Source organism: Pongo abelii, chromosome 18 (assembly GCF_028885655.2).
Source record: "Pongo abelii isolate AG06213 chromosome 18, NHGRI_mPonAbe1-v2.0_pri, whole genome shotgun sequence".
Classification (NCBI taxonomy): Eukaryota; Metazoa; Chordata; class Mammalia; order Primates; family Hominidae; genus Pongo; species Pongo abelii.
This window is the reverse complement of record NC_072003.2, coordinates 82,251,899-82,279,629: the sequence shown is the minus strand read 5'-3', so window position 1 is coordinate 82,279,629 and position 27,731 is coordinate 82,251,899. Positions and strand designations below refer to the sequence as shown.

Below are 27,731 nucleotides of genomic sequence, written 5' to 3'. Positions count from 1 at the left end.
TGTTCAAAACTTGAAAATAAGACAAAAATGTGGGTTGCATGTTCTTTCAATGTCATACACAGGCATTAACTTGTCAATTCAAAGATTATTTAATTATCTAGGAAAATGTATTGTTCACTACTCATTGACGGTTTCAGGCTTAATAACATTACATGTTAATTCACAGATTTCTGTCTGGCAGAGATGCAAGTAATGATGGGTAGAAAAGATAACCACAGAGGTTACAGTTTTTTATCCTGCAGGACATGATATGGTTTAGCTGTGTCCCCACCCAAATCTCATCTTGAATTGTAACTCCCACTATTCACATGTCATGGGAGGAACCGGTGGGAAGTGACTTAATTATGGAGGTGGGTCTTTTCTGCACTGTTCTTATGATAGTGAATGAGTCTCATGAGAGCTGATGGTTTTAAAAAGAGGAGTTCCCCTGCACAAATTCTTTTTGCCACCAACCATGTAAGATATAACTTGCTCCTCCAAGCCTTTCACCTTCCACCATGATTGTGAGGCCTCCCCACCCATGTGGAACTGTAAGTCCAATAAACCTTTCTTTTGTAAATTGCCCAGTCTCGAGTATGTCTGTATCAGCAGTGTGAAAACAGACTAATACAGGACATTAACCAGATTCATATGTAACCTAGCAAACTTATTCTAACACTCCTTTACTATTAAATTGCATACAAATAGCTAGTTCCTCGAATGTTCTTTGAATCATACTTATTATTTTATTGGTCCCCTTTTGAATTGTTGAGATAGATGAAATCTTTGATGTGTTCACTTTAGGTATGAATGTGAGTCATGTTTTAAACTTTTTGAAAACTATATTTGACATTTTTCTTTAACAAAAGTATGTTAGTCTGTGGCACATTAAAACAAAACAAAATGAAACAAATATCGTCATTCACTGTAAAAGTTTGAAAAGCACTGTCCTAATTCTATAAGTTCCCATTGCTTAAGCCTATGGAACTTCTCTAGTTTCTGTCCTTTCTGAGACCTTGTCATTCAGGTCTTTGGATGAACCTGTGACTATGCAACTTCCTTCTATTTTAATTAAGTATCTTTCTTTAAAGTCTTGAGTTAGTCAGGATTTATCAGAATCCTAACTAAGTCATCATATTGTAATTATAGCCAGCAAAATGCTTTTCAACAGAGAATCCAAACTCTCCTTTGGTACAGAAGTAGGCTATACCTATCACTAAAATGTCCTGATCAAAACTGCACATCATGAAAACAAAAAGTCTGAGTTGAGCATCCAAAAGCAAAGCAGGCAACTTTTGTCATAAACAAAAACTTTGTGACACTTTCAGCTTTGGCCTCACTCATTCTAGAACTACCTTGGTCATGCCCCAAAAATGAACAAAACCTTGGAAGCATAATCAAAGCTGTCATGTGCAGACTCCAGGCCTTTATTTGGGAGGTGTAGCTTCTCTCTCCTTCTTGAGTATGGTCAAAAGCCTGGTCCTAGCCCATGGCCTCCATGTCCCTTTTGGACAATGAGATTTGATTACCTGGCCACACATCCCCATGAGTATCCATCTGGCAATCCCAACTGCCCTCTAAGTTCAATCCTCCCTATTCTTATTCTCTTTCCCCTCTTCAGTACCTAGAATTTGATGCTGAGTCTCTTTCTTAGTGTAATTTATCCCCACTTACTCTCACTCTGTTTTCAATTCAACAGACTTCCTTCCATGGAAAAATGCAGTGCTAACCATATTCCTGGGAGGTTTTGACTCATATTTTGAACTGTTTTTCAAGCACTACTTATTTCTTTTATGTTATTCAGAATCAATGTTTCCTCATTTGGAATCCCCCCTTCCTCTATGGAATTTAATGTATACATATGAAAATTAAAACCAGTTTTAGCTAAAAATAGATCCTCTGGGAGGTCTTCAGAATCAGCTGACAGGCACAGTTAAGAGAAGCCTGGATCGCTGACAACCGTTTTGGCTTCAAATGGAAAAGAAAGAAGCTGGTGCAGCACTTGGCCACTTCTCAGGGATGGCCTGCCAAGACATCATTTACCAAGGTGTTCACAAGTAGTAGAGGGGTTAAGGGGTGGGCTGAGCCACCACACTCTGCTACCCCCAGAAGTGGCCGGGATGTGAAGAGGCCAACTCAACATCTTAGCACGACTAAGGTCTGCAACTTTTCAAGGGAATGTTCTAAGGACTGTGATCTGCAATTCTGAAATCCAAGAGACTCAGCATACCAAACATGTTTTTATAACTCATTTGGCAGCAAAACCCAACCTGAACTGACATGATGTTATTTGTGGTCCTTATTTATCCTACTGAGGGTAAACATTCATATGTGTTACTATTGAAATGCCAATCTGTTATATTACAGGGAGCTGCCCCAGACCCCACTGGTAGAATTGTGTAATATACAATGTGTGCATCTTATTATCTTTCTAAATTCCAGAACACATCTGGACCTAAAATTGGGAGGACTAATTTCTCAAATATTTTTCATAGAGTATGTTTTTAACGTTTAGCTCAAAGAGACCAAGCATGAGTGAGAAGTGGTCAGGGGTGGGGGAGAACAAGTATCCCTAGAATATAAAAATGCTTAAAAGAGACTCTCAGAAGAAGTAGGAAGAAAATATGCTCTCTTTCAGAGGAGCCAAGCTATATTGGAAATTTCGGGGTCATCTTTGGTGGGCATCCAGCACTACCCATTCAAACAGCATCATCCCACAGAGATTTCCCACCCCGGCCTTATTCTTTTAAAGGATAAAACCAACCAGCTTTTTAAAATAAAAATATTGCATGTAGCAAGCACTGCTGTCAGTCCTTTGTATGTGCTATCTTGTTTAATCCTTGAAATACTATCTCCATTTCACAGATGAGAAAAATTAGGAGCTGGAAGTTTGGGTAGCTTAAAAACACCACCCATTGTGAGTGACAGAGACAGGCAATATAACCTAGGAGCCCACACTACTGTCCTGTGAAACTATCAAGGACACCCCAGTCTGTTCTCAGAGGCAATGACAGGAGCACTTTATTGTGAAAGAAAACTCCAACACCAGCTACAGCATTCCATATGGAAAGACCATGGGGTTTGGAGTCAGAAGATTGTAGCACCACTGACAGTTTTTAGTGAGATCTTGGGCTCTTTAGTCAACCTTTATACCCCTATCTATAAAATAGAGTTTATAATCCTATTTGCAAGACATTTGAGATGATTAAATGTATCAAATGATAGCCCTCCTCCTGGATCACAGTATCTCAAACTGAAAAACCCACCCGCATCTTAGGGTTTTGGCACGGTTACTCCCTCTGCCTAAGTGTTTATACCACTGATTTTTACTTCACTGGATTCTTCTCATAGTTCAGGCCTTGGCTTCTTAGAAAAATCTTCTTTGACCACCCATTCTTCAGCAGCCATGCAGAAATCTCTATCATATGACCTTGCCTTATTTCCTTCATGGTACTTAACTATCATCTTGTCATGTGCCATTCTCCTGTGTTCTCAAGGGTTTATTATATCATGTTTGCCTTTTTCTCTCTCCGATATCATCAAAGCTCCAGAGCAGGAGGCACATTTTTTATCTGATTCAAAGCTTTATCCCTTATACTTAGCACAGGGTCTGGCAAAAACTAGGTGACCATTCAGTGTTTCTTCTACAGTTGGCTAAATGAGTGGTAGGGACTCAATATACATCTTTTCCTTTTCTATTCCCTATTTCTATCTCCAGAAGGAGAATGAATTTTGTCAAATGCAAAAGTCCTTGGGGATATTTTGACTGGCAAGCATTTGTACCTCTTGCCCTTTTGCTCTCAAGCCAAAAAAAATTTCCATGAAAATTAAGGTGAAAAGAACAAACAGAGGGTACCTCTATTACTAGAATGTGTGCAGATTTGATCTGTAACAGAATAATAAGAAATTCTGCTTTCTCAGGCTATTTAAAGCTATGCTTAATCTTTCCCAATTTATATTCTGATACCTTACTTATTAAGCAGCCCAGTTTATGTAGTTCTAATACCTTAAATTAGGAGATGCTCCTGTAACATCCATATGTTCCTGTATTCTTAATTCTTTAAAGAAAAACAGAAATGAAACAGATTTATACCAGCTCCAGAACCAAGTGAGTGAAGACACTCAACAGGTCGAAGAGTGAGGCCATATGGCAGCACTTAGAATTTGATAGTCTTAATTAAGCAATCTGTTCACCAGCATCACCAGCAAGAAAACTGGCGTGATGGCTGTCCTTATGCCCTGCCACCTAAAAAACATTTCCATTTATGTGTATGCTGGGTTCTAAAAATTCTCAGGCATGGGGCACAGTCTGCAGTCGTAAGACGTTAGTACTTAATGGGACCTTAGCAACAGAGCACAATACCCTTAGAATGGACTGTCTGGCTTTTGCCAGCCCAGCATCATTTCCTTCCTTGAGGGAATTGCATCTCCATTTCCCCAGGCCTGGCTAAGAGAAGTACAGAATTTTCTTGGATATAATAACTGGCTTAGGGATAAGCGCGTAAGCCAAGTTGGCCCAAGGATGGTTAGCCTTGAGATATTTGCTGGAACACTGAGAAAACAGATGATCTGGCTTTTTTAGCTAGAAGAATAAAAGATTGGAATTGCTGGTGGCCATCTTGGAGGGAAACCCTCTGAGAGTGAAGACTGAGGCCAATATTATAGAAAGCAAAACTGGGGGATGAAGGGTGATATTGAGGATATCATTAGAGCATCTAGGTCCAAGTGTTTCCAAAGCCAAATCACACTGTGAAATTTTCAATCATGTGAGCTGATAATTTTATATGTTTTTGCTGAGGCTAGATGGAGTTGTGTTACTGTTGATTACAATCAAAACAGCCCAACTGACAGGCTCTCATTATACAAATGAGAAAAACAAAGGTCCAAGGAGGAAAACTGTTATGCAAGTCAATGTTAGAGCTAGGATTAGACTCCAGTGATTCTGCTTCTCTTTTGGAAAACCTCTTTTAGATGCCTGCTAGTGTCAACCCTTGGATCTTCCTGGGGCTCTCCCCTCACTTATTTCACGTTCAAGTGCTCCCCAATAACACTCCTATCTCCCCTGTTCATCTCTCCTCTGATATACATACAAACTGTCCCCATCTCAGGACTTCTGAAATGGCTCCATGGCAGCCTGAGCCACGCCCACTCATCCTTTTCACCTTCCTCCTATTCTGAATTTCCAGAAAGCTAGCCTCACTGTCTGACCACATGGTTCCCTTTTCATACATTACCTGTATCAACAATTCAAAACACTGAAAACAGATTTTAAAGTCTTTGATCAACACCTGCCAGCCCATGTCCTCTCACCTCCTAGCACTGTCTTCTGCTTCCTTGATAGTGAATAGCAGGTATTGTCAATAGTGTAATTGATATGATGGAAACAACATAGTATCAAAAACATCAAGATGGTTTTGTCTTCTATGGAACATCATTTGACTCCCTGAACAGTCTTAGGAGTAATAGTGACTTCATGAAGGTGAATTTAGATGCCCATGTGAGACAGGCAGAGTTAACTAGGAAGCCTACTGGATATCAGAAAGATAAACATTGGAGGGCCACAGCAAGCTTTCAGCTACAATCATCCCTATGCTGTTTCCGACAGCTAATATTTCAGAGGCCATTATAGGTCAGCTACTATTCAAAACCCTTTACATAGATTAATATTTTAAAAAATAATTTAAATTATTATGGGTACATAATAGTTATATATTTTTACAGGGTACCTGCGATGTTTTGATACAGATATACAATGTGTAATAATCAAATCAGAGTAACTGAGTATTCATCACTTCAGACCTTTATCATTTCTTTGTGTTAGGGACATTCCAATTCCATCTTATTGGGTATTTAAAATATATAGTAAATTATTAATTTTTGTTACCCTATTATGCTACAAAATACTAGATGTTATTCATTCTAGCTGTATTTTTGTACCCATTAACCAACCCCACTTTATCATCCCTCCCCAGGACCCTTCCAGCCCCTTCTTTTAGATATATGCCCAGCAGTGGGACTGTTGGGCCATATAGTAGTTCTATTTTTAGTTTTTTGGGGACCATCCACAGTGTTCTGCATAGTGGCTGTAATAATTTACATTCCTACCAACAATGTATGAAGGTTTCCTTTTCTCCACCCCCTCACCAGCACTCATTATTGCTCGTCTTTTGGATAAAAGCCATTTTAACTGCAGGGAGAGAATATGTTTATATATATTTTTTTTGCATTTCTCTGATGATTAGTGATGTTGGGCATTTTTTTCATATACCTGTTAACCATTTGTCTTCCTTTGAGAAATGTCAATTCATATCTTTTGCCCATTTTTAATAAAATTATTTTTTTCTATTGAGTTGTTTGACTTCCTCATATATTCTGGCTATTAATCCCTCATTAGATGGGTGGTTCTCAAATATTTTCTTCCATTCTGTGGGTTGTCTCTTGATTTTGATTGTTTCCTTCGCTGTGCAGGAACTTTTTAGCTTGGTACGATTTGTCCATTTGTCCATTTTTGTTTCAGTTTCCTGTGCTGTTCAAGTCTTAAGAAATCTTTGCCAAGACCAATGTCCTGGAGTATTTCCCCCAATGTTTTCTTGTAGTCATTTCAGAGTTTCAGTTCTTAGATTTAAGTCTTTAATTCATTTTGGTTTGCTCTTTGTATATGGCAAGAGATAGGGCTCTATTATCATTCTTCTGCATATGGATATCCAATTTTCCCAGCAGCATTTATTGAAAAGACTCTCCTTTCCCCAAGGTATGTTCTTGGCAACTTTGTCAAAAATGAGTTCACTGTAAATGCATAGATTTCTGGGTTTGCTGTACTGTTCCGTTGGTCTATGTGTCTATTTTTATGCCAGTATCACACTGTTTTAGTTACTATAGCTTTGTAGTATAACTGGAAGTCAGATAACGCGATACCTCTAATTTTGTTCTTTTTGCTCAAGATGGCTTCTGCTGTTCTGGGTCTTTTAGGGTTCCATATAAATTTTAGAATTTTTTTTTCTTTTTCTGTAAATAATTTCATTGGTATTTTAATAAGGATAAAATTACAGATCAAACTCCTTGTTCTACCCCTTCCCCACTTCTCACTACTACACTTGACTTGTGTTTAAAAAGAAAAAAAAAAAAAATTCCCGCTAAGTGCAGTGGCTCACGCCTAACCCAGCCCTTTGGGAGGTTGAGTAAGGATCGTTTGAGGCCAGGAGTTTAAGACCAGCCTGGCCAACATGGCAAAACTCTGCTCTATTAAAATTACAAAAATTAGCCAGGCATGGTGGTGCACTCCTGTAGTTCCAGCTACTCGGAAGGCTGAGGCATGAGAATAGCTTGAACCCAGGAGGCGGAGGTTGCAGTGAGTTGAGATTGTGCCACTGCACTCCAGCCTGCGTAACAGGGAGAGACTCTAACTCAAATAATAATAATAATAATAATAATAATAATAATAACACAATGTAGCAGTTATCATGCATAGATTAATATTTAGTCCTCAAAACAAACTGTTGAGATTACTGCCATTATGATATTAATTTTCCAGATGAGAAAATAAAACCACAATGAGTTTTTTTCTTTTGTTTTTCCCAACTTGCCAAAGTTACTTAGTTGGTAAAGGATCGGCCTTAGATTTGAACCCAGGCGGCCTACCTCTGGGATCTATGCTCTGAAGACGCAACACTGCCCAGAAATTGGGAATTTCTAAAGATGAAGTTCTAAATGTTAATGACAAATTCCTTTTATCAAACACCTCAAATTCTCACACTAAGCAGCCAAACAGGACATATCTGTGAGGCAAATTTAGCCCAAGGGCTGACAGTGTGATACCTCTGGTCTATTTATTTCTTCAATTCTACTGATAAGAAAACTTAGGCCAAGGGAACTCCACCTGTGTTCATGTTCCTCATCTGAGAAGGCCTTTTCACTCTGTTACTTCTTGTGTTTCCCATTCTTTAAAGAACAAGTTAGGACCCAAGTCCAATGGAAGGATCTCTAAACATTTTGTTATATCTGTCTTTGATGTGTACATATGTTCATTTCTTATGTCATTTTATTACAGTATTTCACATTTGTTAGGTAGGATGATGCATTTACGAGGTTCCTAATCATTATTAATTGACGTTTTACTAGATTGTTACAAATAGATTGGTAGGAGGGAAGGGAAAACCTGTGAAAGCATTACATTTCTACTGAGCTCTGTTTAAATATAGGAAAAATTCTTATTAATGTAAATAGGAGTCCACATTCTGACCCGATGTATCGTCAACTTCATAACGATAGAGTGAATTAGGCAATACCAGAATAATTTTCCTTGGCACATCGCAACAGATTAAAAGAAATATACTACTTGAAACCCCAACCTTGTCCAGCTCTGTCCAGACTGCAGTGCAGGTGACGTTACATAACCTCACTAATCAATTAATCAGTCTCCCAAACTGAAAGTAAATACAAGCTTGTATAAAATATGTAAAGGATGTGTGAAGAATGACCAGAAAATGGGAAGAGAATTATCATTGTTATTTTTAAAAATCACAAGAAATGAAAGCAAAAGTAAAAGAATCTAGGAAGTTCTCAAGATAGAGAATGTAGACAGATAAAAGCCTAAGTCAGCTTGAACTCAGGAAACAGGCATTTCTCCACCTGTGAGGTTGGAAAGTTCATCCATTTATTACTATCCAAATGAAATCTTTTCAGCCGGGTCAAAAGAGCCTTTGTTTTGACATTTAATTCACTGACGATGTATTTCCTCCCTTAGGATGCAAAACACCTCTCACACGCTTTTTCATTAATTGCCTTCATTTTTCAATTTCCTTGCTTGATTTATAGTCAATTAAAAGCACCCTCAAAAGCCATGACTCATGTGTGTTAAGTGCAAATATGATTAATGTGATTCCACACACTCCATGGAGGACCTGACTGCTAACCAAGGTCAGTGTCATAGTGGCGTGACCAAGCAATGTCTTGGTGAAAGAAACTCACAGAGAGGGTGGAAAGCTAGGAGTGAAGGGTAATGGACAATCTGGCCCTGGGTCCATCCAAAATGGAAAAAGCTAATTCTTCTATAATACAGAGACAGGATGAGCTTGGCTATGAAAAGCAACAAATATGCAGTAGCAGCAGTTCTCTCTCTCTCACCCAGGTTGATAAAAGTGATGGGAAAATACAGTGGCAAATTTCCTTGATGTATCGCCACCAACATCAAAAAAACTAAGAGACACTAGGCCAGAGAGCTTTGGATAAAAACCAGGGCCCCAAAATCCTGGGTTCAAATTTTGATACCACCAATTATAAGCAGTACGATCTCAGGTTCATTGTTTCACCTGGCTCAGCCTTAAATGTCCTCACCTGTAAAATGGGCAGATGAGAGTACCTTTCCCCTAAGAGCTGTTGTGAGGTTCGAGGTGGCCCTCAACACACTAGGGAGCACACAGTAAATGTCAGTTATCAAGGCCAGAGAGGCCATACTTGTCCACACTCACAGAAGCTTGCATGCCAACATATGTTCCTAATATGGTTAGGCTTTGTGTCCCCACCCAAATCTCATCTTGAATTGTCATACCCATAATCCCCACATGTCAGGGGAGAGATCAGGGAGAGGTCATTGAATCATGGAGGTGGTTTCCTCCATGCTGCTGTCATGATAGTGAGTTCTCACGAGAACTGATGGTTTTATAAAGGGCTCTTCCCCCTTATCTCGGCACTTCTCCTTCCTGCCTCCTTGTGAAGAAGGTGCCTTGCTTTCTCTTTGCCTTCCACCATAATTGTAAGTTTTCTAAGGCCTCCCCAGGCATGCTGAACTGTGAGTCAATTGAACCTCTTATCTTTATAAACTACCCAGTCTCAGGAAGTTCTTTATAGCAGTATGAAAACAGACTAATAAGAGACCAGTCTGGCCAGCATGGTTAAACCCTCTTTCTACTAAAAATACAAAAAATTAGCCAGGCATGGTGGCACATGCCTGTAGTCCCAGCTACTCAGGAAGCTGAGGCAGGAGAATCGCTTGAACCCGGGAGGCAGAGGTTGCAGTGAGCTGAAATCGTGCCACTGCACTCCAGCCTGGGCAACAAAGTGAGACTCCATCTCAAAAAAAAAAAGAAGAAAAAGAAAAGAAAATTGGTACCAGTAGAGTGGCTTGCTGCTATAAGGATACCCAAAAATGAGGAAGCAACTTTGGAACTGGGTAACAGGCAGGGGCTGGAACAGTTTGGAGGGCTCAGAGGAAGACAGGAAGATGTGGGAAAGTTTGGAACTTCCCAGAGACTTGTAAAATGGCTTTGACCAAAATGCTGATAGTAATATGGACAATGAAGGCCAGGCTTATGTGGTCTCAGATGGAGATGAGGAACTTGCTGGGAACTGGAATAAAAGTGATTCCTGCTGTACTTTAGCAAAGAGACGGGCAGTATTTTGCCACTGCCCTAGTGATCTGCAGAATTTTGAACTTGAGAGAGGTGATTTAGGGTATCTGGCAGAAGAAATTTCTAAGCAGCAAAGCGTTCAAGCATGACATGGGTGCTCTTAAAAGCATTCAGCTTTATGTATTCACAAAGAGATGATTTGAAATTGGAATTTATATTTAAAAGGGAAGCACAGCATAAAAGTTTGGAAAATTTGCAGCCTGAAGATGAAATAGAAAAGAAAAAAACATTTTCTGAGGAGAAATTCAAGCCAGCTACAGAAATTTGCAGAAGTAAAAAGGAGCCAAATGTTAATCGCCAAGTCAATGGTGTAGCAGGGCTGGTGGGTAAGAGGGAGATGTCTCCAGGGCATCTCAGAGGTCTTCAAGGCAGCCCCTCCCATCACAGGCCCTGAGGCCTAGGAGGAAAAAATGGTCCCATGGGCCAGACCCAGGGCCTTGCTGCTTTGTGCCTTCTCAGGACTTGGAGCCCTGCATTTTGGCCATGGCTAAAAGGGGCCAAAATACAGTTCAGGCTATTGCTTCAGAGGGTGCAAGTCTCAAGCCTTGGCATATTACATGTGGTGTTGTGCCTGCAGGTGCACAGAAGTCAAGAATTGAGGTGTGGGAACTTCTGCCTAGATTTCAGAGGCTTAATGGAAACACCTGGATGTCCACGCAGAATTTTGTTGCAGGGGCAGAGCCCTCATGGAGAATTTCCGCTAAGGCAGTGCGGAAGGGAAATGTGGGGTTGAAATCCCCACACAGAGTACCCACTGGGGCACGGCCTAGTTGAGCTGTGAGAGACAGCCACCACCCTCCAGACCCCAGAATGGTAGATCCACTGACAGCTTGCACTGTTCTCCTGGAAAAGCTACAGACACTCAATGCCATCCTGTGAAAGCAGCTGGGAGTGGGGCTGTACCCCACAAAGCCATGGGGGTGGAGCTGCCCAAGACTGTGGGAACCCACCTCTTGCATCAGGGTGACCTGGATGTGAGACATGGAGTCAAAGAAGATCATTTCAGAGCTTTAAGATTTGTCTGCCCTGCTGGATTTTGGACTTGCATGGGGCCTGTAGACCCTTCGTTTTGGCCAGTGTTTCCCATTTGGAGTGAGTGTATTTACCCAATACCTGTACCTCCATTGTATCCAGGAAGCAGCTAACTTGATTTTACAGGCCTCTAAGTGGAAGGGACTTGCCTTGTCTCAGTTAAGACTTTGGACTTGGACTTTGGGTTAATGCCAGAATGAATTAAAACTTTGGGAACTGTGGAGAATGTGTGATTAGTTTTGAAATGTGAAAGGGACATGAGATTTGGGAGGAACCAGGGGTGGAATAACATGGTCTGGCTCTGTGTCACAACCCAGATCTCATCTCGAATTGTAATCCCCATGATTCCCATAATCCTCACATTTCAAGGGAGTGACCAGCTGGAGGTAACTGAATCATGGGGGAAGTTTTCTCTATGCTGTTCTCATTATCGTGAGTTCTCATGAAAGCTGATGGTTTTATAAGGGGCTCTTCCCCTTATCTCAGCACTTCTCCTTCCTGCCACCTTGTGAAGAAGGTGCCTTGCTTCCTCTTCACCTTCTGCCATGATTGTAAGTTTCCCGAGGCCATCTCTCAGCCATGCTGAATTGTGAGTCAATTAAACCTCTTTTCTTTATAAATTACCCCATCTCGGGTAGTTCTTTATAGAAGTATGAAAATAGGCTAATACATCTCCTAACATGCATAGGATTGTCACATTGTATAGAAACACTCACTCTCTTTTGTCAACATGGACAGGAGTCCCTTCATGAAAACGTCTCCTAAGAAATACCACTGCGTCTTCAGAAACATTAACATATTAAAACTTCAGAAAAGTATCAGAAAAGTGAAGAGCAAAAAGGGTGACGTCAACCTAATCCCTTAGATCAATGGTTTCCATAAAAGTGAAGTAAATAAGAATATTTGGTGCATTTTTCACAAAGCAAAATTTACTCAAAGAACTGACTTTTCTTCTGTACTAGGCTTTACTTCTTTTATGTTTATTTTTGATGCCAAGTGACCTTTTAAAAGAAAAGCCTGGCAAAGTAAATGGTGGTAGTGTTTTTCCCTCCTTCATTTACTTACTTTTAAAAAATTCATACCAATCTTAGCAAATTTTTTTAAATACACTCTCATCAATCTAGGATTCAAAAAAAATTACTGGTCCATGAAGCTCAAATGCCCCAGAATCACTGCTTTAGTCTCTTCTTCATCTGTTTGTATTTGTAATGGCCAACATGATTTTTCTTCTTAAAGCCATTTTCAGATGGCCATTATAAGAAAAGTGGATCTAGCTGAGGTCTATGAATGAAAGTAATGATAATAATAATAGTAACAGCAAAACTTATAATGACAATAATAATAATAATAGCAGCTTCCATTTATTTGTGACTATGTTCTAAGCATGTTTCCCATCAGTTGATGCATTAGCTCTAGAAGCAGGGACTACCATTAATATTCTTTCAGAGATGAGATAATTCAAACTTGGAGGATGTGAATAACTCACTCATGGCCACAGAGCTAATAGATGACTGTGTGCACATTTGAATTCTAGTTGATATGAGTTTAAAACTGTGTAATCTTAACCACAGTATTGTAATCATTTGGAGGAAGCAACTGCAGTCCATGAGTAGGTGCGGTCCCTCGCCTAGTGTTTCTAAGATGGCACAGGGAGAGGAGCTTATAGTGTTTCTAAGAAGCTAATTCTGTTCAGTGAGAATATTTCTTTACTAAGGAAAGCAGGACACAGTCGCATGTGCACGACCTTGCTCTCCTGCTTAAACTGACTAACTTCATCCTATGTAGGCCTTGGTTACTCCAAGACAGCTGGCTCCTTTGTGGTCCATTTCTGTCTCTATTTATGTCTCTTTCTGATATAGGCAACATCATTTTGTTAGGATCTTTGTAGACACTGTGATCCTGCATCAATACCCATGTGTTCTTCTGTTTGCCAGACTCCTTCAGAGTTAGGTTGGCGACATGATTAGATCTTAGAATATGAGCAAAAATGATACATGCCACTTTGGGGCTGAGGTAGTTAAGCACCTGCAGTGACTTCCTCATAGTCTTTCTTATTCCCCTGTCTGCCAGCTCAGTGACAAAAGCTGGAAGCTACAAGATGGTAGGACCAAGTTGGAAGCAGCCTCGGCCATCAGGTTCTTGCATGGAGGGCAACCACTGGGAGGACAGTTTCCCAGGAGAGCAGCCCGACTGCATCTGCATGATCTGAGTGAGAAATAAACTTTCATTGTGTTAAGTCACTGGGGTTGTTTGACACCATGACCTGGCCTAGCCTGCTCTGGTTAATGTAGGTTCTTTCCTAAACATGTGATACAAGTTTTATCGTAGGTAAATTTAGATGCTGTGATTTCTGTCTTTATCTATGTGTCTATGTTTGCATGTGGGTGGCCTAAGAGGAATGACCCATAAGGAATGAACAAGGGTAAGAAAAAAAAGTACAGTTCTAATGGTGGCTACGTGGCCAATGAGGATCTCCTTTCCGGACACCAAAGACTGGACTCATCCCCTACTAATAGAGGCTGGAGGTCAAGGGTATGGTTTCTCCTAATGAGCTCAATGACCACACATTTTTCCATTTGTTGGAAAAAATCTATCTGAGCTGATGGTAGCAAAGCAGCCTATTCCGTTTGATAATTTTGCAGAACATAGGATAGTCAGATTTTATCACTTGGGATCTTCCCATCCCAGCTGGGTGGCTGGTCAGTTGCCCAAGACAGCTATTCTTCTAAGACTGGGGATCTTCTGTTCTGGGTGTCACAATGTAACCAGGGTTGCTGTCCAGTTCTGGTGGTACTAAGATGTCAGATCCCAGATCACACAATTGTCGTGTTTGGGGAAAAGCAAGAGCTACCATGCTGGTCAATTTGAGGGAGGTGTGGCTGCCAGGCCTCTAGAAAACCCCTCCCACAAATTTTTACAGATTCGTTTCTGAATTCAAAGACCTTAAATGGACGCCTCCTTTCTGAGTTGTTGCCTTCTAAGGTGACTTCTCCTTTCTTCTTGTATTTTTCATTGACAAATGGGAAGAATCACATTTTCCCAGATAAACTTTCAAGACTGAGATGAAGCCAAGAAAGTTTTACCCAAGTTTTCCTGAGTTGGGAGCTTTGCATCATTCTCTGAAAGATGCAGTGAACAGCCCCCTGGTTACGTTAGAAGAAATAGCGGAATGCTATGTTTTGATCCCAGCAGATTGTTGAAAAATGGCTTTTTTAAGACAAAAGCAAGTCTAGTTAGTGGAAAGGAGAGTAGAATAAAGAGTGATTCAGATGTGAAGGAAATAAAAGGCTTTAGAACAACTGAGAGACAGATGTAACAGAGATAACAGTGAATAAAATATTAGGGAAATAAAAGGAGTGGAGGTGACCATTAGTAACAGTTAAAGTAGAAAAAGATAAGTCATTGAAAATTGAGGAGGAAGATGAAAAAGGATAAAAGGAAATATTACTGTCTGAACAAAGATAGCAGGAAGCCATCCACAGAATAAACATTCCCCGTAAACTGCTAAAAGCTGAACACAGAATTGGATGAACACAAGTCTATGGTAGGGGTAGATATACTACGTCTGTCATGCAAAGAGACAGCACTTTCAGACAACTTTAAAGAAGAGTGAAGAGTGTAGACATCAACTGATTGATTATGCTGTGTTTACACCCTCTACAACACAAAAGTTCACAATGATTGGTAACAAAAGCTCTTAAATATTGCAAAGATAAAGGAAAAATATAAAGTGCAAATATCATGAGTAGGGCACAAGATGATGCTACTAATCTAGTTTTCTTATTATGTACAACACTGGCCTATATTTATATGAGACTAAAACATCCCTAACCATTTCCTGGATCTTTGGTATACAATGATTCAGGAAATGGAATCTATGCATTTTAAATTTTCTGGTTCTATTTGGTTCTTTTCATTTTTCATTCAGATTTAGCCTTGTGCCAGTACAGTCTTCAATTTGATAGCGCACTTCACTCATTGGTTTCTTGATTAATCACATTTTTCAGAGACAGAAGGTTTTTGTTTTGCATTATAAGAAATATGCAAAATAAACTGAGAATGAGAGAGAGGAGAGTGAGACTGGCTTAAAATATTGCTTGGTTAGGTATAAAAGTTTATTCAATTGAACCAGTACTTACAAGTGGAATAAAGCAACGCACGTCTAATACTTCTAGAAATCCAGAGTTTCCTAAACTATTTTCAATAGGCATTCTCAAGTCTATGACAATTTTCTTCCTCATTTAGGCACAATTAACCTTATCTGCAGGCTCTATACTCATAATATGTTCATTGCTTTGAGATGAACTTGAAAGTACCTAACCAGATCTGCTTTGTATTTTTTTTTTACCTTAGTAATATACATGGACATACGGTTTCACCGAAAGGGGCTAATCAAATTTTGCTGACGCAACAACTCATACACAAGCATAAAAATTTAAATGTCCTCAATTCTCATATCACTGACTTTTTCTGAATGTGTTATCATTGACAATCAACCTAGTCCCATTTAGCATTTACTAGCTTACCCAGAACCAACAACCATAACCCACTTAATTACTTAGGGGATTGAAGCACACACGCACACACACACACACATACACACACAACTGTGATACTGCAATGTACAGTATGGCCTACTTTAAATTAAAAAGATCCCCCAAAGTATGATTGTTTCCAGCTTCTCAGCAGCGAATTAAAAGCTGTTTGGTATCGTGACGATTACAGAAGCAATCACATTTATAGGTCTACTTTGCATACCAACTCTATTAATTTCCATACTCAGGGTGGCTTCACATTTCCAAGAGTGTTAACATAGATGCCATTTGGGATAATCACTTGGAAAAAAAAAATAGAAGGAAGATAGAGGAAGAGAGGAGAGGAGAGCCAGAAAAATGGTTCTCACAAATCAAGTTCTGTTTGAAATATATTGATTCTGATAAATACAAAAATGAAAAGACAAATGAGGGTTCCCGATGGCCTGACCCAGGAGTCACACTCAAAGATCAAATTAGCAGGAAATCACATATTGGAATTCACTTATTGTGCCAGCCCTGAACCTTGTCATTACAGACTAATTATTGAAATGATTTCATTGGCGTCATTTCATCAGGAGGTGCACGGGCTTCACCTTGGACAGCTCCCTTGATGCTCAACAGTGCATCTTCATTATTGTGTTCCTTTCGACTCTTAGAGTGTGTCCCAGCCTCATAGAATAATCAGTCAAGTGTCCTTTTTTTTTTTCTTGTCTTTCCTTTAAACTTGTCAGCCACATAGCACAGGACTAAAGGAACTTAGCTAGTGTGGAAGGCAAACCTGATACCATAGGAGCCAATGTGGAATCACCTTCCTTGAAAAGACCTTGGAGCATCTGATCAGCTTATTTTATTTTTATTTTCTTCTTCTTTTTTTTTTTTTTTTTTTTTTTTTTTTTTTTTTTTTTTTTTTTGAGAGACAGTCTCGCTCTGTCACCCAGGTTGGAGTGCAATGGTATGATCTTGGCTCATTGCAGCCTCCACCTCCTGGGTTAAAGTGATTCTCCTGCCTCAGCCTCCCGAGTAGCTGGGACTATAGGCATGTGCCACCATGCCCAGCTAAGTTTTGTAATTTTAGTAGAGATGGGGTTTCACCAGGTTGCCCAGACTGGTCTTGAACTTCTGGCCTCAAGCCATCCATCCTCCTCGGCTTCCCAAAGTGGTGAGATTACAAGCGTGAGCCATCACGCCCAACTGCATCTGATCAGTTTAGATCAGTTGTTTCCATATTCTTCATTTCCAGTTGTTAAGCAAGGTACTCAAGAGCCTACAATTAAATGGCTATTTGTCTACCATCAATTTTAAATTCTATTGTACTAAAACTGTACTTGTTATGCATTTAGCAATGTACCCTAACACTTCTTAAAGATAAAGCAATATAATATTGACATTAAAAACAGAAAGAGATCATAACCGCAGATATGAAAGATGCATATTTTAAATAAATCAATTGGAATTTGGGATGATTTGTGTTTAATCCATAGAATAATCAGTAGAGGTTTTGAATCTTTCTAAAGACCATCTTATTAGCCTTAAGAATAAGAGTTTTTGATTTCTATGTCTAAAAATTCCCAGAAGCCAATGTCATACTCTCACCATTATTTTGATCTAATGCTATGTATGAGAAACTACAGGTAGAACAGCAATCTGCGAGAAGGCAATGATTTTGCTTTTGGGGATCTGCCCAGGGGAAATGAATTTCATTTCCTTTGCACAGTGTAGAACTCTCATTGGAGGCTGAGAGCCCCCTTTTCTAAGAGCAGTATGGAAATACCCACCAATGATAAAATACTAAAAAGAGATGCATATCACTCTGTTAACCTCTAAGTTGGCCAGGCCCTCATTCAAGAATTTCCACTTTGGGTCAAGCAGTGACATAAGAAAAATAATCAGAAAACACTTAGTTTAGGAAATACCACATCCTGAGACACAGTCATAAACATTAGTAAATTCAAATACGAGAAGAGTCTAAAAGCATCTTTGAGTGACACTGCTTACAGTTTAGAATTGACTGGTCCTCAATGAATTCAGCTGGCTGATTGATATGGAACACTTTCTGCTGAAATCCAGGAATGCAGTCCAAATCTTCTGCAGATGTTAGCAGCAGCACCTGAGAAAACCAAAGCCATCAATGTTTTAATAGCAGCTTATGTGTTTGCCCTGCTAACTTTCGCCAAATCTGCAACTTTTAGAAATAAGCTGAAGTTTTGATTTCATTTCCCAAATGAAGAGGTAAGTTGATACTTCTCCAGTGGCTGCCAACGATCCTTTTTGGCTCTGAGATTTGGAGAATACACAAATGGAACAGCTGCTGCAGTTTCCATTAAGCTGCAGTTAAAGAAATAACTTCGTCAGATTTTTACACCTGCTAAGATTCTCACCATGGTTTCCATGTGTGAAATTTTATTACAGAAACTGTCAATTTTCCATGATGCCTAAGCTAAAACCAACCTCATTTTTATACAAGCAAAGAAGCATTGTCATCTATGAAGAGGAGGAAAGAGAAAATGGAAGTAGTCTGTTGGAATTTACTTCTAAAAGGAATCCAGGGCCTGCTAAGCCTTCACTGTGGCCCTATATGGTGACCATGAGCCACTGGTGGCTACTGAGTGCTTTAAAGGTCATAGGTCTGAAATTGACATGTTGTAAGTATGAAATACACATTGGATTTCAAGGTCTAAATAAAGAATGTAAAATAGTTAATAATTTTATATTAATTACATGTTGAAATGACAATATTTTACATATGAAGTTAAATATATGTTATTAAAATTAATTTCACCAGTTTCTTATTCCTTTTGTAAACTTGTCTTCTATAAAACTTAAAATTTACAATTGCTTTCAAAGGCACAGTTTTGTCTTTGCAGATGCTTAAGACACTTCATCCAATGGTCAAAAAATTAGGTTACATGATTTGAAACATAATGTATGGGATGTATGTGATTCTTTCCTGGGCAAGGTGTAACTTAGTGAAATAAGAAATGGTCTTAAGGTTTAGTACGCAAAGGCTATAAGCCCATAAAAACAGGGATTACCTCCCCCCAGCAACCAACCACCGGTTCTACTGAGCACCTACCACACATACTGGGACAGAGAAGAGGCTCCATAACACTTAACAAATGAAAGCTACCATTTTTGAGCCCTTATTATTTGGCCATTACTGTGCTAAACTCACCATATGCATAATCTCCACAGCAGGCCTATGAAATGTGTATTGTTATAAGGTATATTTTATAGAAGATGAACCCGAAACTCTAGAAAGGTTAACAAGCTTGCCCAAGTATATGGGTGCAGCCAGCATCTGAATCTAGGTTCAAGTGTCCTGAAAGGAACTCTGTCAGAGTCCTACCCATTCCCCTCAGAACTTCTGTGTCAATGTGCAGGACTTTGCATGTTTTTTTCTTTGTCTGAGATATGTCTCTAAAACTTGTGGAAGGGTATTTTATCTGAGCATAGTGCCAGAAGAGATTGTTTGGAAATTAATATCCTGGGAGTGGCACTTAACCAATAACTGATGGGGAATGGTATGTAAATATCCCAATTCCCTCACCCCTCTGGTGAGATCACTTGGAGATACGCGTTTTGTCTCCCAGTTTCCACCTGGGATTGAGTGCCAATGTCCACCAGAGAATCTGGCTTGATAACTCACATTCATTACCTGCCTTCTCTTCCCTGACTTATTTCCTTATTCCCTACTGGTATTTTTTCTATTTTTTCTAACTTTTAAAATTTCTTTTTTTTTTTTTTTGAGACAGAGTCTTGCCATGTTGCCCAGGCTGGAGTGCAATTGTGGCTCACTGCAGCCTCAACCTCCTGGGCTCAAGCGATCCTCCCACCTCAGCCTCCCAAGTAGCTGAGACAACAGGCACTCGTCACCATGCCCAGCTAATTTTTCTATTTTTTGTACTGATGAGGTTTCACTATGTTGCTCGGGCTGCTCTCGAACTCCTGAGCTCAAGTGATCCACCCGCCTTGACCTCCCAAAGTGCCCAGATTACAGGTGTGAGCCACTGCACCCTGCTAGTATTTTTCTTTCCTTTTAGTATTTTTCTTTTCTTTGAGACATAGTCTTGCTCTGTTGCCCAGGCTGGAGTGCAGTGGCATGATCTCTGCTCACTGCAAGCTCTGCCCCCAGGTTCACGCCGTTCTCCTGCCTCAGCCTCCCGAGTAGCTGGGACTACAGGCGCCTGCCTCCACACCTGGCTAATTTTTTTTGTATTTTTAGTAGAGATGAGGTTTCACAGTGTTCGCCAGGATGGTCTCGATCTGCTGACCTCATGATCCACCCACCTCAGCCTCCCAAAGTGCTGGGATTACAGGCGTTAGCCACCGCACCCGGCCCCAGCTAGTATTCTTCTTAAACCAATTTCTGCCATCACTCAAATTACTTGCACTCAAATCCTCGACTCTGTGTGTTTCTTAGAAAACAAAACTTCAATATCAGACCTCAAAATCCTAACCACTGCACACAGACAGTTGAAGAAAATTCATTATCATCCCCACCAGAGAACTCAAAGCAGTGTCAAAAGGTTGGAAGCTGTGGAACCAGGGCTTCTCTCTAAATACCAGCCCTCTGAAATGCACTGAACCCCAAAGAAGGGAGCAAGAATCAATCTCAGGAGGTTCACCTTGTGGCTGGCCTGAACAACATCAGAGAAATTGAAATGGGGGAGTCATCACCCTGACCAACATCATCTCCCTCAAATCAAAGGGAAAAGAATGCTGTGGTCTGGCATCCGTATGGTTCCGCTTGTGAATCATGGATTCCCTTGTCTTGAGAGCAGGCTCTGGTTAGATCGCCCTGGAATCAATCCTAATGCTGGCATCCCAAGTGGCACATACACAGGACGCAGATCCAGGAGTCAGAAAAATCTGCTGGCAATTTTGCAAACAGAAAATCTATAACTGGCCAAAATTAATTCAGTTAAATAGCAAATGGTCAAGGGTCTCCTCCAAACACCCAGTGCCTACAATTATGCATTAACCTTCTAATTGGCTAATTCTGCTCTCAGCTCCCAGACCAGGAAACTGGATATCCCGTAGGAAGTAAGGAAGGTGAAATTTCTCCCAGAACCCTCAGCATAAAAAGTCAGGACTGAGAGAAAGCACAGTTAGTGATGAGAAACAGCACTCTGCAGGTGAGTTGTGTTCTCCATCTTTGTCTATCTGTGGCTCAATCTCTGAGATTACTTTGCAGGGCCCATTCAGGATTCTTCTAGAGTTACAAAATAAAAAAAAAAAAATAAACCTTTTCCAGCTGCTGACTCTTAGGGAAGAGGGGAGCAGTAGGGGAACCCCCAAAGGCACAGTTTTATCTTCATAAATTCTTGGGACACTTCACCTACCAATCAAATTTAAAGTTAAATGATTTGTAACATAAAGGTACACAGTACCCTCCTGGGCCAGGGGTGACTTAGTGAGGTAAGAATTAGTCAAATCATTCATTCATTTACTCACTCCTCATTCACAAATACCTATTAGACTCCTGGGATTCAGTGACGACTTTGCTACACATTGTCCAAAGCAATGAGAAAAGTGCCAGACAGGATAAGGAGTCAATAATTGTTAAATATAATTATGGTCTCAAAAAGAAAAGAGGCATTAACAAATAATAATTTAAGTGATTCACCAAGATTAAAATTTAACTTGAAAGGAAAATATAGATCTCTCTGGGAGCATGTAAAATTTGGGGTATACGGAAGTCTAACTTCATCTAGAGCATCAAGGAAAGCAAAACCACAAAAGAGACGTTTCTGCTGGGATCTCAAAGATGATTAAGAATTATCTGGGTAAAGGGAGAAGAACGCAGACTCATCTTTTAAACCAACACACTCTTCGCTTACACGTGAATTATTTTGTGACTCTTTGAGTTTCATGTAACACATCACTGAAATTACAAAACTGCATTTAAAAATGATTCCAGGCTAATTTAGGACTTCCCCAAAAGCTAAATATCTTACTAGTCAATAATGGTAGAATGTTCTAGTTACTGCTATTGTTTTCTGATTTCTTTTTACTGTTTTTTTTTTTTTTTGAGACAGAGTCTCGCTCTGTCACCCAGGCTGGAGTGCAGTGGCGCGATCTCGGCTCACTGCAAGCCCCACCTCCTGGGTTCACACCATTCTCCTGCCTCAGCCTCCCAAGTAGCTGCGACTACAGGCGCCCTCCACCAAGCCCAGCTAATTTTCTGTATTTTTTTTTTGTAGAGACAGTGTTTCACCATGTTGGCCAGGATGGTCTCGATATCCTGACCTCGTGATCCGCCTGCCTCGGCCTCCCAAAGTTCTGGGATTACAGGCGTAAGCCATCATGCCCAGCCTTGCCCTTTGATTTCTTAAGAGAATTCAAGACAGTATCTATGCTTGAACTTGCCACCAATATCCACTCTTCAATTTCATTCACAGTAAGTTTGGTAAGGGGATGGAAAGCAGTAAAGCAGCACCCCTCATTGCTGTAAGAATTAGTACTTGGACATTACTCCAAAACCAGGCAAACCCTTTCTCCAACATTATGAGATGTCACATGTGTAAAGATACTACCTGGACATAGTTTTCCCCAAATCCTCTGTAAGTTTTCTAGAATATATGCTCTGAGCATCATTCCAAATTTATCTTTAACGCCATGGCAATCGTAGTCTACCTCTATGACATGTTTGTCCATTTATGCATCAGTGAGTACCTAAGAAATGAGAGGTAACCAAGACACCTTTGAAAGCACAGCAATAATCAAATTCTATGATTAACAAAAGATTTCTATTATCTAAAAATTACCATCAGCCTGCTACAAAGATTCACGTTTCAGACGGACTATAAGCACAGGTCTAAGTCACGTTGGTTCAGTGTGAATCTCGTTTACCAGTGGGCTATTCTTGGGCAAGTAACCTTCTGTGTCTCAGTTTTCTAAGCTGAAAAGCAGGAGTAATGGTATCTTACCCCCGTTATGAGGATTAAGTGAGTTAATTATTGTTAAGAGCCTTAAGTAGTTCCTGGTACATAGTACTTGCTCAATAAATGCTTGCTATTATTATTTCTATGTATTATATTTAAATACGTATTCATGATTCACTGATATTCTCCAGGGTAGACATTGACAAAATATTACCAACATATTATTACTTTTGTTGTTCCTAAAAAACTGTTCAGTGAATAGACTGTTTAGACTATGCACAGGGACATAGCAGGGAAGCAGACAGTAGAAGATCGTGGGGTGTTTGCATCTCAGGATCAGCTGCACAATGAGAACATCAGTGCCTGATATGATTGAGTTGTGTTACCTTTGTAGGACACCAAGCAACCTTTAAAGTAGCAGCTCAGAGATCTCTCTTCCGTGCAAGAGCCACTACCCTAAATTTATGCACAGAAAGCGAATTCTTAAATCACACTCTTTACACCAGGTTTTCTTTTTAGCTTCCATTTATTTGCTGCAGTACAGAACTTTCTTTCTTTCTTAAAAAGAAAGTGTTTTTGTTTATCCTGACAGGTAATGATTCAAGAATATAGCCAACTTTGGAGTTTGCTTCCAGAGAAAGGATTTTTTCTTTTTCTCTCCCATACTGTGGGTTGCCAACTGGCAGCATACGGGATGGATGTGGCCAGCAGATGTGGTTAGTTTAGCCAGAGAAGTCTGTCATCAAGTTAAATTGTCATGTCATGTAGAGTTCCCCTCTCCAAGCTTTCCTTCTCAGCACCACTCCCTGTTCTTATTCCTGCTCACTCAATTCAGTTAAACACTTGCCCGGACATCTAGACATTCGAGTTGGCAACCTTTGCTTTAGATTTTGCAAATACCTCTTCAAGCTATGAGAACTGTCATTGAGATTAGTCTCTGGCTACTGTCACAATAGGACCTGGTGCTGCTGCTCCATTACAATTTTATCCGTGGGACTAATCACTGGCCAACAGAATAAAGGTGGAAGGATTCTCACGTCTTCTAGACATGGCCCCTGAATGTCCTGCATGATATCTTCTCTTCTCCTATCCATGGAGATAGAAAGTAAGGACTCCCAAGGTGGCAGAGTCATCCAATAGAAAGAACCCAGAAGCAGTCATTGCACAGAAGACAGTTACTCAGGAGAACCGCCCCACAAGACACATCCACAGAACCCTGGGCAAAGTCACTGAGATTTGGTGTTGTTTGTTGCAGCAGCTGACTGTACACTAAACATCCACGGAACAAGGGCGGAAAAGTCTTTGACACCACTCATATCACAGATATATCCCAGAGGCCAGTGAGAAATATCAGGACTGAAGAAAAACATGACACAACTATCTCCAAAGCAGCCACAAATAAAGAGAGAAACTTCCTGCCACAAATAATCTATCTCACCAGGTTCAGAACACTCTCAGGTTTCATTCCCTCTTAAACCAGCTCCAAAAAGGTATTTTCCAAACCAACACCCTAGTGTCTCTGGGATCCTTTTTGTTTTCCTGTCTCCAACTCTTTTTGCTTTTTTGTCATTAGTGTTGGTGGATAGTTACTTTATCCCTGCCACAAAACACCTCTGGTTTACTCTTGTTAAAGTCAGTGTACTGAGATCAGTTTGGAGGGTCTTAGATTTGTGGGGAAGAAAGGATACTGCCTCTGACTTGCAGGATGTAAAAATATCACAGGAGTGTATTTTGATTAATTCTTTATCCTCCCAGGGAGCACAAGCCCAGAGTCCTGGAAGGGTTTACAAAGGCACACTGCCTACAGGGAAAGCATGGAGCAACGTAGCATTCCAGGACACGTGCATGCACACACACACACACACACACACGTACACACGTGAATGTACTCATGTCATCCATGCCCCTGCTGAGTCTGACCTCCTTAAAATGTTCCTGGTGTTTTACAGCCCCAGGAACACAGAAAACCTGATACTTCGTTGGTCATTAAGGTCACAGACACTTACAAATGATTTTATAGTTCTTGGGGAGGTAAAAGAGGAGACTGCTTTTAGTTTGGTCAGTCCCATTGTTGCTTTCTTTTCTTTTTTTCTTTTTCTTTTTTTTTTTTTTTTTGAGACAGAGTCTCACTCTGTCACCCAGGCTGGAGTGCAGAGGTACAATCTTGGCTCACTGCACCCTCTGCCTCCAGGGTTCAAGCAATTCTCCTGCCTCAGTCTCCCGAGTAGCTGGGATTACAGGTATCCGCCACTATGCCCAGCTAATTTTTTGTATTTTTAGTAGAGACGGGGTTTCACCATGTTGGCCAGGCTGGTCTCGAGCTCCTGACCTTGTGATTCACCCGCCTCAGCCTCCCAAAGTGCTGGGATTACAGGCGTGAGCCACTACACCCGGCCCTATTGTTGCTTTCACACAAAATTTGAACCAACATCCTAGACTTTCTTTCTAAAAGATGCTACCCAACATATTCTCCTCAAACTGTAAACAGGGAAGCTGCATGTACAGGCATCCCTTGGGGATACTGCAGGTTCGGTTCCAGACCATAGCAATAAAACGAATATTATAATAAAGTGAGTCACACGAACTTTTTGGCTTCCCAGTGCATATAAAAGTTATGTTTACACTATAATGTAGCCTATTAAGCATTCAATAGCATTATTTCTAAAAACAATGTACATACCTTAATTTAAAAATACTTTGTTACTAAAAAATGCTAATGATCCTCTGAGCCTTCAAGAAGTGGTTGTCTTTTTGCTGGTGAGGGTCTTGCCTCCATTTTGATGGCAACCATTAGGGTGGTGGTTGCGAAGGTTGGGGAGGCTGTGGCAATTTCTTAAAATAAGAAAACAACGAGGTTTGCCAATCTATCGACTCTTCCTTTCATGAATGATTTCTCTATAGCATGTGATGCTATTTGGTAGCATTTAACCCACATGAGAACTTTTTCAAAATTGAAAGCAGTCATCTCAAACCCTGCCGCTGCTTTATCAACTAAGTTTAGGTACGATTCTAAATCCTTTATTGTCTTTTCAACAATGTTCACAGCATCTTCACCAGGATTAGATTCCATCTCAAGAAACCACTTTCTTAGCTCATCCATAAGAAGCAGCTCCTCATCCATTCACGTTTTATCATGAGCTTGTAGCAATTCACACACATATTCAAGCTCTACTTCTAATTCTAGTTCTCTTGCTATTTCGACCACATCTGCATTTCCTTCCTCCACTGACGTCTTGAAACTCTCAAAATCATCTATGAGGATTGAAATCAACATCTTCTAAACTCCTGTTATTTTTGACATTTTAACCTCCCCCCATGAGTCACAAATGTTCTTAGTGGCATCTAGAATGGTGAATCCTTTTCAGCAGGTTTTTGACTCATTTTGTCCTGATCCATCAGAGGAATCACAATCTTTAGAAGTTGTAGCCTTACAAAATGTATTTCTTTAATAATAAGACTTGAAAGTCAATATTTCTTCTTGATTCATGGGCTGCAAAATGGAAATTATATTAGCAGGTGTGAAAACAACATTAATCTGCTTATATACCTCCATTAAAACTTTTGGATGACCAGGTACATTGTCAATGAACAGTAAGATTTGAAAGGAATATAGTTTTCTGAGCAGTAGTTCTCAGTGGGTTTAAAATACTGAATAAACCATGTTGTAAAGAGATGTACTGTCACCCAGGCTTTGTTGTTCCTTTTGTGGAGCACAGGCAGAGTAGATTCAGCATAATTCTTAAGGGCCCTAAGATGTTTGCAATGGTGAATAAGCATTGGCTTCAACTTAAAGTCACCAGTTGCGTTAGTCACAGACAAAAGAGTTTGCTTGTCCTTTACTTCTCCTCTCTAGCTATGAAAGTCCTAGATGGGATCTTCATCCAGTATAAGAATGTTTTAACCACGTAGAAAATGTATTATTTAATGTATCCACCTTCATCAATGATCTTAGCTAGATCTTCTGGATGACTTGCTCCAGCTTCTATATCAGCACTTCCTGCTTCACCTCACACTTTATTTTATTTATTTATTTTTTTGAGATGGAGTCTCACTCTGTCACCAGGCTGGAGTGCAGTGGTGTGATCTCAGCTCACTGAAACCTCCTACTCCCTGGTTCAAGCGATTCTCCTGCCTTGGCCTCCCGAGTAGCTGGTATTACAGGTATGCACCACCACACCCAGCTAATTTTTGTATTTTTAGTAGAGACAGGGCTTCACCATGTTGGCCAGGATGGTGTTGCTCTCCTGATCTCGTGATCCACCTGCTTTGGTCTCCCAAAGTGCTGGAATCACAGGTGTGAGCCACTGTGCCCGGCCTTCACCTGACACTTTTATGTTATAGGGATGGTTTCTTTCCTCAAACATCACACACTAACCTCTGCTAACTTCCAATTTTTCTCCTGCAGCTTCCTCACCTCTCAGCCTTCAGAGAATTGAAAAGAGTTAAGGCCTTGCTCAGGATTAGGCTTTGGTTTGAGGGAATGCTGCGGCTGATTTGATCATCTATTCAGACCACTAAAACTTTCTCCATGTCAGCAATAAGGCTGTCTTACTTTCTTATCATTCATGTGTTCAGTGGAGTAGCACCTTTAGTTTCCTTCAGGAACTTTTCCTTTGCATTCACAACTTTACTGTTTGGCACAAGAAACCTAGCTTTCAGCCTGTCTCAGCTTTTGACATGCCTTCCTCACTTAGCTTAATCATTTCTAGGTTTGATTTAAAGAGAGAGATGTGCTACTTTCTCTTGAACACTTAGAGGCAAAGAAAGTACTTTATTGCAGGCTTATTCATTGGCCTAATTTAAATATTGCTGTGTTTCAGGAAATAGGATGTTTGGAGGAGAAGGATACAGATGGGTAAAGGGCCAGTCAGTGGAACAGTCAGAATACGCACTTA

The 27,731-nt window shown here is 40.2% G+C and overlaps 1 protein-coding gene across 1 annotated transcript in view; it reads right to left on the bottom strand.

The window, feature by feature from the left end:
- The window catches only part of CDH13 (cadherin 13), a gene marked incomplete at its 5' end in the record, with an annotated part of 1,173,335 nt that overhangs the window by 923,151 nt on the left and 222,453 nt on the right, over positions 1-27,731 (bottom strand). The window contains 1 exon segment of the mRNA NM_001133193.1: positions 17,948-18,059. Coding sequence (NP_001126665.1) covers positions 17,948-18,059 — 112 coding nt within the window.